We start from the raw sequence: 12,730 nt of genomic DNA on the forward strand, positions 1-12,730 counted from the left end.
CATCATGGTGTGCCATGTCTAATTGAGCAGCTAATCAGTACAGACAAAGGGAAATAAAGCAGCATCCTATATGTTCACAGTCCCAAAGTGATTCAGAGAAGCTGCAAAGAGAACGTTTTTTTTTTTTTTTTCCCCACAATTCCTCCACATGTGTGAACATCAGGTGCTTTCTTGTCAGGAATTGAATGTGCATGGCTGGTGTTGTCATAAAGAGCTGTCAGTGTGTTTCAGCAATGGCTGTCAGTGTCTTCCCTATGGCAACAATCAAAACAGTTCTTAAGCAATCAAAACAAAGCAATGCTGTAAACAGTTTTCTTGAAGATGACTTTAGGTGCTGACTCCCCAAACCTAATCCCAAAATTTAGCAATCCTACTGCTCACCTTAGGGCGGATCAGAAGTTCTGGATATGCCTTTTAAAGAATGTGTGGTATCTAAACTGGTTGCTTTGTTAATTGCTAAGATTTCAAAATAGTTCTGAAATCATTGTGTGTAAAATTGATAGAAACATATAATTTCCCTTATGTTATACCCAGAACTCAGGAGAAGCACTGGTTCAGAAGGATGTAGCATTTGGCATTTTTATTTCCCGCATTAAAGTAATATATGTAATTGTACCTCTGGATACAATGTTCTTCCTTCTATATGTTGTATAGAATGTCGGCTTGGTTAAAAAAAAGTTTTGTCACCTATAGCTGTGAATGCGGTTTTCTTTTCATGTTAATGAAAGAAGCTGTCATTTTTACAAGAACTAGGTAATAAAACTGACAACACCTCCTAAATGTCATAGTGTTGAAATACCTACGTATATACTGAGTGGAATATGCCAGTGCTATTTTGTTTCTCAGTAACAGTTTCACAGGGGAAATTACCATACCAACTCACAAGGATATCCTGTTGTGAAATGATGGAAGCACATTTTATTCTGGTCTCATGGCCTGTGTTGAGATCTGAAGTGGCATGAATAGACAGTTAGCTAATTGATACAAATGAGAACAGAAGGTAGATAACTTGGAAGGCAATTCAATCGGGGAAGTGCATCATATGGTAATAAATAAAAGATGAAGTTCTTTATAAACTTAAGTAGGCCATTATGCGTCATCCATAATTCTCTCGTTTAATATTCATTGTAGATCTTGTAGGGTAGGGAAAATCATGTGTCTTTTAGAAAACTGCTTCCCTCTTCCCTCCCGCAGATTGATAACATTTTAAATGTTACATCAGAAATGTAAAAAATCAACCCAAAAACAGTATAGAGGGACAAACAAACCCATGAGAACATTTTTGCAAAAGCCATTGTATCCCTTTACTAATTGGTTTTGATATAATTGGATTGGTACCTCTGGTAGCAGTTGCCTGGTAACCAGTTCCTCTGTGATGGCTGCATACAGTATTCTAGTAAACAAAGGCCAGTTCCTACTTACTTTATCACAAATGTTTCAATAATGAAATGTCAAATAGTTCAAGATTTAAGCTTACTAGGAGTATAGCATTATCACAGCTAAAATAATCCATTTTTATGATTTTTTAAAAGTTAATTAATTAGAAGAATAGCTCAATAGAAGTTTGCTTCAATGTATAATCACAGATTCATCAATTTTGTGAATTTTTATAATGCAGTAATTGGTTATGCTGTGTAAACCCATTAGACTGTGTGAACTGTTCTAAAACTAGTCCATTAATGACGTGTTTTCTTTGTGTTTTGGCTCACTGACATAGATGTCTAAGTAAATCAGTTATTTAAAGCATTATGAACCATCTCATAGTACTTGTGGCCTTGTACCATAGCCATAGTGTGTTGTTTCCCTGGTCTCTCCTGGGACTACAGCAGCTGCCCTATAACTTCTGTTCTTACTGCAGGGAAACTGTCAGAGAGAGGGGCCTAGGGAGGCCTGTAGTTTCTGTGTGGCTGTCTTTAATTCACTCTGCCGCAGTAAAAGTTTCCCATGATCCATACTGTCATCTCAACACCAGTAACAACACTTACAGGAATCTGTTTTCAACCCAGAGAAAATTAAGACTTTTATTGTTGACGTGCTCCTTCAGAGACCCTATTTCTCATACAGTATTCATATTGGTTTATATCCATATATTTTTCTCAAATTCCAAGTGGTCATATCTTGCATTCTTACAGAGACGTTCTCAAATTTTGAGTGCATTTCTGGTGGTGCGCTTTCCACCAGAATGAAAATCTGACCCATGTCAACAGAGTGTATTTACATTTACATTTATTCATTTAGCAGATGCTTTTATCCAAAGCGACTAACATAGGTTACAGTTCTTTACAATGTTATCCATTTATACAGTAGTATAAATATACAGTATAGTTAGTACTCTTGATAATTTCAGTAAACCTGATTAGTATGTCAACAGACACCTGAAAAAATGCACTTATACAGGTGTGTCAAATATGTTTGAAGCAAATCTATGGTGTTGAAAGTAATGGCCTATCTTTAAGAAATTGCCTTGATATTTTTATATGCATCCATCGCAATTCCTTCCATTCCATTTCATCTATGCATAAAAAACAGGTGAAATATGAAAATCTCACAGCCACCAACAGGTGTCAGAGTAGTTAGTAAACACACCTATCAAAATATGCCAGTTGCTATGTAGAAATTAATTTGAGAGAATTTGACCTTGATTTAACCACATCAGTGTGTGTGATTCTATTCTGTGAAAACCCTATCACAATGTATAAATATGATGAAAGGGTGCACAGTAACGGTTTAACTGAGGAGTGAAAAGAGCAGAGATCTGACAGTCAGACATTACCTACCTAGCTGGTAGCAACACAAGAGTGTTAAAATCTAGCTGTGATTCTAACGAAAAGTTCATGAAGGACATCCTCTGAAAAACTTCTGAAAAAAGGAAGGTATCAGTTTAGCTGATACCGAAGTTCTTGTTGACAAATAATTATATAGTCCGTATTCTAAAGTATTTGAAGTTAAGTCTTATTTTAAACCAATTTCACTGTGGGTTTAGGAGACTGCCCATCACTACATATGATGTCTTACAGCCACTTACCTAAGCTTATATGCAATATTACCTTGCAGCATTAACCTTTTATTTTACAGTTACAGTTATTTTACAGTTTAGCTGCTTTATTTAGTAATTGGAAAACCATAATATTCAATACAATGTCAAGATTATAATAGGTAGACAGTTTTAGCCAGTTACTGTAGTTTACAAGCTGTGGGAGTTTGAAAGTTTGAAAGTGTGTAAGTTTGTGCATGAGAGAGAAAATATTCACTTCGTTTCACAGAGTGTGTTTGTAGCTGTTAGAGCATGTGTATGTGTGAGAGAGGGGTGTGTAAAAAGCAGAGCACATTCTTAATGGATTTGTGGCACAGACTTTTCAAATGGCTGCTAAACCTCGGAATAACTGTATGTTCGTGTTACCTTTTGGATATTTTGGCATTAGGATTAAGTGCACAAAATCATTTTAGAAGCAGAGAACTCTTTTGCCACTACTGAGTTTCTACTTGACTGGCATCAGCACAGTGCATTTCATTGTTCCAGGAAGAAGAAAGTGAGTGGATACATGAGCTATTAATGAAGTTATTATTTTTTACAATCTCAATATGACCCATTAAAGGATGTTTAGGTAGTTATCTTGGACCATTTATAGTCTTTTTTGGCCAGTCCCTTTAACATTGCTGCTGTCAGACCTCAGTACCTAGTAGGCATTGTGAGGTAGGTGGAGCCTCATCTCAATTTTAATGTGAAATGCATTCTGGGGTTGGTATGCAACTTTCACAACCATAGAGCTGGACAAAAAAAAAAAAAAAAAAAAAATTAAAAGATTTTTTAGTGCTTAGTGGAAAATTAAAGACTCATACTAAGATGAAGGTGAGACACAATAAATGCATTTATATGCACATATACATGTCTATGTCCTTCAAAATGTGCATGCTTTACAATGTGCAAATTTATAAAGGGTATTAACTTGTTACATTTTCTTCTTTATCTTCGGCTCATTGCTGAATTTTTTTCAAATTCTGGGAGGAGTTTGTCGAGGATGAAATATGATCATTGCTTGTTTATTAGCTTCCAGAGGAGAACACACAGTAGTGTTTATGATTTGGTCTGGGAGGCAAAGAAAGCCTTGGCGAAAAAAAAAATAAAAGAAGCTGATGAGAAGAAGATGGAAAAGATTACAGCCCTGCGGAGAATAAATGGCTGCTCTCCTCTGTTCCTGAAACCTAGCCATTGGAAATATGTCCCCATCACAACTGAAAAACAAAACTAAGGAGGTGCCCGGCCAGTATGCATGTGTGAAATCTAAGACAAAATATGTAAGTCAGCATTCAAAAGAATGAAGTCTTTTGTGATTTCTTCAGAAGATTTCTTTCTGAATGTTCTTCAATCCATTTCTATATCTTTCTGTCAAACAATGAAGCTGGTTTTCTCTCATTTATATGAGTTCAGGGTAAGTATAATGACTTTCAATTAATGCATTAAGGAAAAAGTAAAATCAAAATGTCTGCTTCTGTGAAAAGAGAAACAATTTTCAGTATCACTTAACCACAAATGAAAACCTCAGGTGTACTTACTGCACACAAAAGCCAAAGCCAATGCCACCATGTTTATTTCCAGTCCTACTTATTAAAATAAGGTGACCGTTCATGGTGTGGTATTAAGAATTCATGAATTTTGTTACTTGGATTTTTAGCCCAAACCTGTTGCTACAACTAGGAATATCATAACAACTTTATTGTGTGCATTCTCCAATCACCATTTGTCTCTCTTTTACTATTCTGATCTGTGTGCATGAATTAACGTACAATGACACCATAATATTTGCACTATATCTAACTTCCTAAACTGCAGAATATATTATGTAAACTAACAACACAGATTCTATATATGTGGAGCAGACAGTCAGCCTAGTGCATGTCACACTGAAAATTCTCTCTGGCATTATTGAAGCTAGAAGTGCAATGACCAGAAACTCCCATTCCCAACCAAAACCTCCATATGGAGGATGGAAGAATTTCTGGAGCTGAATATCTGGTCATAACAGAACAATTGTGAAATATTTCATGTTGTATACCTCAACTCAAAAAAAGAAAAAAACTGAGTGCAACTTCAGTAATGGTGTAGTTAAGCTAATGTGGAGGTAAAGCTGTAATTCAGTATATTGTGCACTTCCACAAAATGTAAAATGGCTGATTTTATGTGTTTAGTCAACAGTGACAGCAAATAAAAGTGCTATTAGTGAGTGTAGAAGGCCATGTGCCTATTACATCTTTGTACTTTTAAGTGATTTTCATTTTTTGCAGTTGGAACAAATTGGAATGAAGATGCTAGTAATACAGAATGTACAAACTTGACTTTGCTGTAGATAATTTGTTAAAATTTTGCAGACTGAAATGACCACAACAGTATGCTCCATGCTTTGATGATATGCAGCTGCATCATCTGCGGTTTGCATAGATGTTACAGCTGTGTTTTCTCTTCACATAGGGCTGTCAGACAAATCAGGATAGCAGCTCCAAGTAACTCCAGCCAATTTTTATAGAATCAATTAAACTGGGATTCTGACCGATACTGTAATTCATAAAAAAAAAAAGTTTTTTGTTATATCTTTATTTTCTGTTGTTGAGAGAGGAAATAATTAATCATGGTATTTTCTTTTTTCAGTTACAAGCTTTCTTAAAGCCTGGTCTTCAACTTTGTTTTCACTGTATTCTCACAGTCTCAATGTAAATGCATCAAAACATGTGTAAATGAACCATTTGAAATAGAAAAGAGCACAAAAAGGTGACCCATGTTGAAACCCAGCCCAGTTTTTTCACTGCACAGATTGAGCAAAGGAAAGAGTTCAAGGGTAGTGAATCAAAGAGCTGCCCATCAATTTCTTTAGTCTCCAGTCAATGCACAATGCCCTCTATTATACTCTAAGTTGAGGGGTACAAAGTATTGCAAGGACACTGCTCTTTATATGTCTGTTATTTAAGGGAAAATTTGTACCTCCGTTGAACACACAACCAGCAAATAAAGATTACTAGCTGTATAGTTGCCTGTTATGAGAAACCACAGATGTGCAGACACACGCAAACAGTGATATATGTCCAGGCATTCCAGCTGTTAAAGTACCATGAATTACTTTTTTTAATGGCTTCTACTCTGATTAAGTTGCTCTCTTAGTGTAAGTTGTGTCGTGAGAAGCTCGCTCAGGGACTTGGAGTGAGAGTACTTTTAATGAATGCCTTCCGATCATCCGCATATCAGCAAGTCTGAGAGCCTCTCAGTGCCTGAAACAGGCTGCCAAATGTTTTCCCCATCCATGTCATTGGAGCAGATCGGGCCCGTTTTGGCAGCTCTGCCTCTAGCGCGTAGTGCGAGCTGAGTCTCTCCTTCCTTTCAAAAGAATGATCTGAGCACAGCCATAAAAGAGAAGCTAAAACAAAACCACTCATATTTCAGCGTCCGTTCTTCTCCTTTGAAGACAGTGGTAAATTGGGCCCATAATTACAGTGACAGTTCGGTATATTGGAGTTGGCAGTGCAGCAAAGTGAAACGGAGCCATTACTCTATAATGCTTTTTATCAGACACGCAACTCTAATCCTTTCTTTTTCTCTTCTTTAAACAAGTCAAATAGGGTACATTTGATCAGGTTTTCCAATACATGATCTCAGTGTGATGCAGTAGGTGCTACTGTATGCTCACTGTAATCTTATCCTCAGCTTTCAGGCCTTGAATACATGGAACATATGTGGTGGTTGTCTGCTGAATGTATCAGAGAAGACTTATTTATACCATACCTGAGTTGCAGAGTACCTTTTTTAAAGGTTGAAGAGACAAGGACGTAATGCATCTACCTAATGGGTGACCTTTCTTTTCATGTTGCCATTCTAGAAACAACATGGGAACGGCCATCCAGTGCTCCTGGGACACCAAAGACCCCACTGAGGCAAAAGAACTCCACGCCCACAGGTAACAGATGGCTCCCATGCACATTTTGAGTGTGTGGTTAAGTTACTCTGTCATTCTGTTGAATGGGATGCTGTTCTCTGAATAATTTCATCAGGGTGTGTCCATGTACTTTAGTCTTGGTAAAATGAATTAGTATACCTACTCTGGTACTCTCGGCAAATCTCAGCTTCACAGGTTGGAGGTTCATATTCAGTAGATTTTCTGTTTTTGCCTCAGTGTGAAGAGGAAGTTTTATCATCTGCACACAGAGTCAAACACAGGTTAAATGCTTCTGACTCCTTGCCATTCCAGATGTCCTTCCTGCTATGTTTGGAATAGGTTCTCAAAGGTGGGGACCAGGAGCGGTGACAGAATCTAACAGGAAGGGGGTGTCATGGCACGTCCTGTTTGGTGTCTGTCTGAGCCCTTACTGTGGTCTGGTGTGACACTGTGAAAACCCACCCCAAATTCACCGGCTGCCTCATGACTGTCTTCCTCTGTGATAGCAGCAGCAGAGAATTCCACAGAGGCTTGTGATTACAGACTTCCTGTAGTTAATTTTATCCATGGTTTGGAACACAGCAGCTACTTTTGTCTGGGGATGAGTCTTTTCAGACAGGCAACAGCAAAAGAATGGCACCACAGTGTTGTGGTTCCATACTATAGTTTTTAAAATGGGTAATTCTCCCTCATTGTTTTCAGCTTCAGCACTCTTTTGCAGTACTCTTCAATAATACCTGCTGTCTGGTGTTATCGAAAGCATTATTATTTTTAAGATTACTGATGTCTACTAATGCCCTGCTGTGCCCCATGATCACTCAGCACCTTGTGGTCTGAACCTCCCAACTGAAGGCTGCATCCATGGTGTGTACTGGATAGTGAAGGAACACATACCAGACTTCTGTACTTTCCCCATCCTCGCCCTCCCCTTCTCCCCAAAATGACATATAGCCCCAATACCTCTTCAACTGATGAGTATAATCATGATCGCTCTTAATATCAATTTTTATTGGTTCTAATACAATATGCCCATTAGGCCATCTGCAGTTTGTTCCTTCTTTGGTTTCAGCCTCCATCCTAATACATCCTAAGATAAAGAGGATCTGCTATTTTTGTTGGCAATGTTACTCGATTTGAACAGATAATAGAATTTTGCAATAGCGTAGTATTACTGTGCCATCCAATTCCTCATCCACAGGCTTAATAAAACAAATTATGTCAGCACACATCCCTTCAGGAATTATTATATCATTAGGAGAAAAGAATGAGCATGTCTGTAGGATATGGAAATTTTCCTCAAGGCTCAATACAGTCTGTTAGTCATGAATGTGTTTTTATTTTGTGTGCCTTAATGGAGATAGAGAGTGAGGATGAAGAGTTGAGATTACTTGTGCTGTAGAGCTAACTGGCAAAAGTATATCTGGAAAATATTGTTTGACAAATTTAGGTGCGGTCTTGTGGGCAGTGGACCTTGGGTTGTAGCTCAACAGAAGAGGTGACATTTTTTGCTTATTGGAGCAAAAAATGTCACCTATTCCATAAGAGTCAAATATTCTTAAGTATATTCACCATTATACAGTGAGTCACTGTTAATGGGAATATAGTTACCATTTTGATCAACTTTATAACACTGCAGTAGAAAAAGGCTCTGTATCCCTTTGCACTGTATCTGCAGAGAAAAACTGAAATAAGAGTATTTTGGAAATAATTCACTTAAGTCTCATGTGAACATTTCACATTTATTCAGTAGCATGCTTGAAAATTTATCTTATTTGATATGACTGAAAAATATAAGTGATGTGAGTTTTCCAGGGAATCAAACGTTATCCAGTCTTATTGCAGTCTGCATCTGATAAATAATGTCAGAATAGTATGATACATTTACAAAGGTCACATCCTGCAAAATAACAACTGTTTGATTTTAAATCAATTTTGATTTTAACAAATAGAATTACTGACATTATCTCCTACAATTTTATGTCTCTATCATTCTTGCAAAAAAGACATATATGTGATTATATGTGATACTGTTTTGGTTTAAATTTTTGTAGCTGTTTTTAAAATCTCTTATATGCTTACATGTGGGATACAGATTTATATGAAAATACTAGTGAAAAGAACACCTGGTATGATTGGCTGTAGTATTGCTCATAGTTGGCATTGCATACTGGGTGAGCATACAAACAGCTCGAAGTGAGTCTGTACATCTGAGGATGGAATTTCAGTGACGATATATGACTTTGTTTATCTGTTCTTTTGGCTGCCATTAAAAAAGCACATCATCTGCTTCTGTAATGTTTCCTTTGCCAGAGGATGAGCCAAAGATTCAGGCTGTTTTGAATCCTTTTACAATTTTAGGATTTATACAGGTTGTTCCATGTATTCATTGGTTGTTTGATCACATATTTGTCCCTCGCTACCTCCCAGAGCTATGATCTGTGCTTTCAGTCTTCCCTCACTGAAGGTGCTCCTTGCAGCATAGAAAATGCTAGTTAACTGAGCCCTAATGCTCTTTCAGTCACCTGCCCTCATGATTCATTGCAGCCAGTGTTGCCACAAAGTCTGGAGCTTATGTAATATCACTGTACCTCATGTCACTTGGGCACCATGTTCTTTAGTTTATATTACTGCCTTGACAACTAATGGCCTCATTTTGCTAAACAAAAACAATCATAGCATAATATAGCATATTGGTTAGTAACGACATTACATTATCATTAATGTCATTTCTGTATTAAGCAATGATATGAAGGCCAACCTAAAGAGTGTACTATTCAACAAAGCTGTAATGACAAGCATAGAGGATTGACTTCAGGAACAATGTACACTTAAATAGAATTTGCAAGCTACTTTTACTACAATGGGTCATTAACAAACAGCAATACCTAACTTGAAGTTAAATTAAGACTCAGCTAAACAATACTGTACCAAGTATACAGCACTCTGAAACAAGAGAGCGTTCAAAGGTTCAGGGGAAGGGTGAGGTAAGGGAATGAGCAGGCCTTAGCTGTGGAGTGTGGAGGGTCCACTAGATTACCAGTTAAACGTGGACAAATATACAATGCTCCGAGAGGGATGTGTCTGGAGATTAGTTTGTGTATAGTATGTGTGGTTATTGGCACGGTATAGAATGACTGTGGTTGTTGATCCCAGGCAATGATGTGAGCCTGGGAGGAGGGAGAGGAGATGAGGGATGACTCTGGAATACGTGGGTAGTGAGAGGACCAGCCACACAGCATGGCTCTGGAGGATATGAAATAGCTGAATCGTTGAAAGACCAGCCTGGTGTGAGTTTCAGTAGTCCAGGCTAGAGAAGAAAGGCTTTTGCAGAGACATGTAACATTTACCCAGCGTGTGTGTTATGTATACATCAGAGACTTTGGCAAGCAGTCCTAAATGATCGATTTATACAATTATTTTGTGCAATTATTCGCCTGAATGATACAGGGAGGCCACACTTCATTTGCCATTTCAGCAGCCCCTCCCTCTGCTCACGCTAACGTTCAGTCATTACGTTCCGTTCCAGTTCAGATTGGATTTGGAACCATCCAGTCGCCTGCAGCCTGTGTCATCCATCATCTGTCAGTGGTACTCAGTGTTTCCCCTTCTTGCATTCCTCTCTCCTGCAGTGAATGGATTCCACAGCTCTGGAAGCCCCCCGCACCATCTGGACCTGTCCCACGTGCGGAAGGCCAGCACTGACCAACAGGTAAGAGCGACCGTGCTGCGGATCTGTAGTCAGAGTGCAGCAGCAGTAAAACACTGGGATGGCACACAGAGTTCAGCGTGTTCCACTTCCTTTCAACCCCACCCCCCCCCCCCCCCCCCCAACTAGGAATCTCTGGAAATCCAGCCGTCCAGCAGCGGTTTCCCTCTGATGGTATGTTCCTGCAGGCTGCGCTTCTTTGTACTCCAGCAGAATTCCCCCTGGGTGGAATATGCATGATAATGTGAGATCTTCGCGCAGTAGCCGAAGACCTCAGTGATGCGTTAACATCAATCGGTTCAATCTATCTATTCAGCAGCAGTCTATTTTTCTTTTTTTTTTTCCTCGACATTTCTTTGTTCCTACTTTTCATTACAAAGGTAGAGGCAACATTTCTGATGTGGCCTTATTATCTGGATGCCTGTGATATTCATGTAATGAACATCATCCAGTTTCATGTTATGTAACTTCTCTCGCTTGTATATCTGAATCCAAGACGTAATGAGCAATTACAGACAAATCTGTTAAACCGACTTTGAGCATGAATTCATGAATTCTGAGCACCAGCTCTGGTGATTACCGGCAGCAGCTCCACAAAGCCATCTGACCCTAATCTAATGCTGTCATTAAAGGTGGGTGACAATGACAGGACTGCAGTCATGCACATAAACACTCCAAACATCCTCCTCACCGCACAGCAAACAACACATACATTTTCCACAGAGACCTGGGACTTCTCTTTAATCCATTTGTCATCTTTTACGTTAAAAAAAGACAATCTCTTCCAGCTGCTCTGCATTCCCTAGATCGTAATTAGCTTTTGGAGTAATCATCACTCTGCTGTATACACAAAACCCTACCCAGCTTTCCTTCTCCTCTCCCTGCTTTCCTCTCTGTTGCTTTTTTTTTTTTTTGTTTTCTCGTTTTTAGAGGGAGAGGAGGTGTGGTGAATGGCGTGTAAATAAATCCTGCTTTCCCCCCACACACAGTCCATGTGCTGCTCCAGTGGGCATAGCATGGATGAGGGGGGATGTGGAAGGCTCCGCTGCCACTCTCTCTCACCGCTGATTACCTCAGGACTTGGGTGACAGCTTAACGCAGCCGACCCCGCTGCACACTCATAGCCACGAGCCGCGCCGCGCCGCCGCCAAGAGCAGAGCCCCGCTCGCCACGGCAACAGCAGCAACAAGACGCAAAACAGCCTCGTAGAGCGCTGCTCCTCACCGCACAAAAAAAAAAAACTGCTGGAAAAAAAGCACAGCCATGTCTGACACGGAGGGCAGCTTTGACGATGCGTCTTGTCTCTCCCCACAGAGCCCTGGCTCCACTTCACCCACCAGGAAACAGAACAAGGAGACCACAATTACCGTGAGTACCAAAAACAGCTGTGGACATGCCACTCCAGACAGACCCTCTCTGGGAAAAAAAAAAAAACATGTTTCAGGAAGATTACAACAGAACAGTGCATGATCACAGCCATTGTAAAACTGCTCTAGTAGTAAGCATGAACAAAAATCAGAATAGCACTTTGAATAGGATCAGTCTCTCTTGAGGTAATGGGATAGAGGTAATGACTGTTGTGTTCCGTGCACGTAGTGTCCAAAAGTGCTTTCTAACTTGCAAGCAAAGAGGACTTGCTGTTTTCAGTTGCTTGTGTGTTTTTCCTCTCCTTGTAACTTACGTCTCTGTTTCTCTTTTGTGAGCATCAGAGAGCACACACTATTTGTTTGTGAATAACACTACATGACATGCTTGGAAATACACAGCAACAACTGTGCTGTGAAAAAAAACAGGATATTACATAAGATTTGAATCTAATAATTCAGCAGTACACGTATCAGCTTGTTATGAACTGACATTTATAACTCTCTAATGGCTGCAATGATTTAGCTTGTACCTTATTGGTTTTTAATGCAATTGTAAGGGAGGAAGACAGGGTTGAATAACTCCTTCAAATGAATTTAGACTGCACTGAAGACAGATGTGAGCACCCTCTGTCTAAAATGGGGAATTTTTTTGTGCTGTGATCCTTGCCTGCTCACTTGCTGGCTTGCCGAAGCTGTCAGCATGGCTTTTGACTAGAGCGAAATCGTAGATGTGGGGG

At 39.2% G+C, this 12,730-nt stretch overlaps 1 protein-coding gene across 3 annotated transcripts in view; it reads left to right on the forward strand.

Annotated features, from left to right (window-relative positions):
* gas7b (growth arrest-specific 7b) overlaps nucleotides 1–12,730 on the forward strand; it is a 71,475-nt gene that overhangs the window by 34,178 nt on the left and 24,567 nt on the right. For 2 of the 3 annotated variants that reach the window (XM_036526214.1, XM_036526230.1), the window contains exons 3-6: nucleotides 6,864–6,941; nucleotides 10,550–10,629; nucleotides 10,756–10,800; nucleotides 11,941–11,994. In XM_036526214.1, coding sequence (XP_036382107.1) covers nucleotides 6,864–6,941; nucleotides 10,550–10,629; nucleotides 10,756–10,800; nucleotides 11,941–11,994 — 257 coding nt within the window. The remainder of the gene's footprint in view (nucleotides 1–6,863; nucleotides 6,942–10,549; nucleotides 10,630–10,755; nucleotides 10,801–11,940; nucleotides 11,995–12,730) is intronic. The other variant, XM_036526222.1, reaches the window with a different exon arrangement.

Source organism: Megalops cyprinoides, chromosome 1, assembly GCF_013368585.1.
Source record: "Megalops cyprinoides isolate fMegCyp1 chromosome 1, fMegCyp1.pri, whole genome shotgun sequence".
In the NCBI taxonomy this organism is placed as follows: Eukaryota; Metazoa; Chordata; class Actinopteri; order Elopiformes; family Megalopidae; genus Megalops; species Megalops cyprinoides.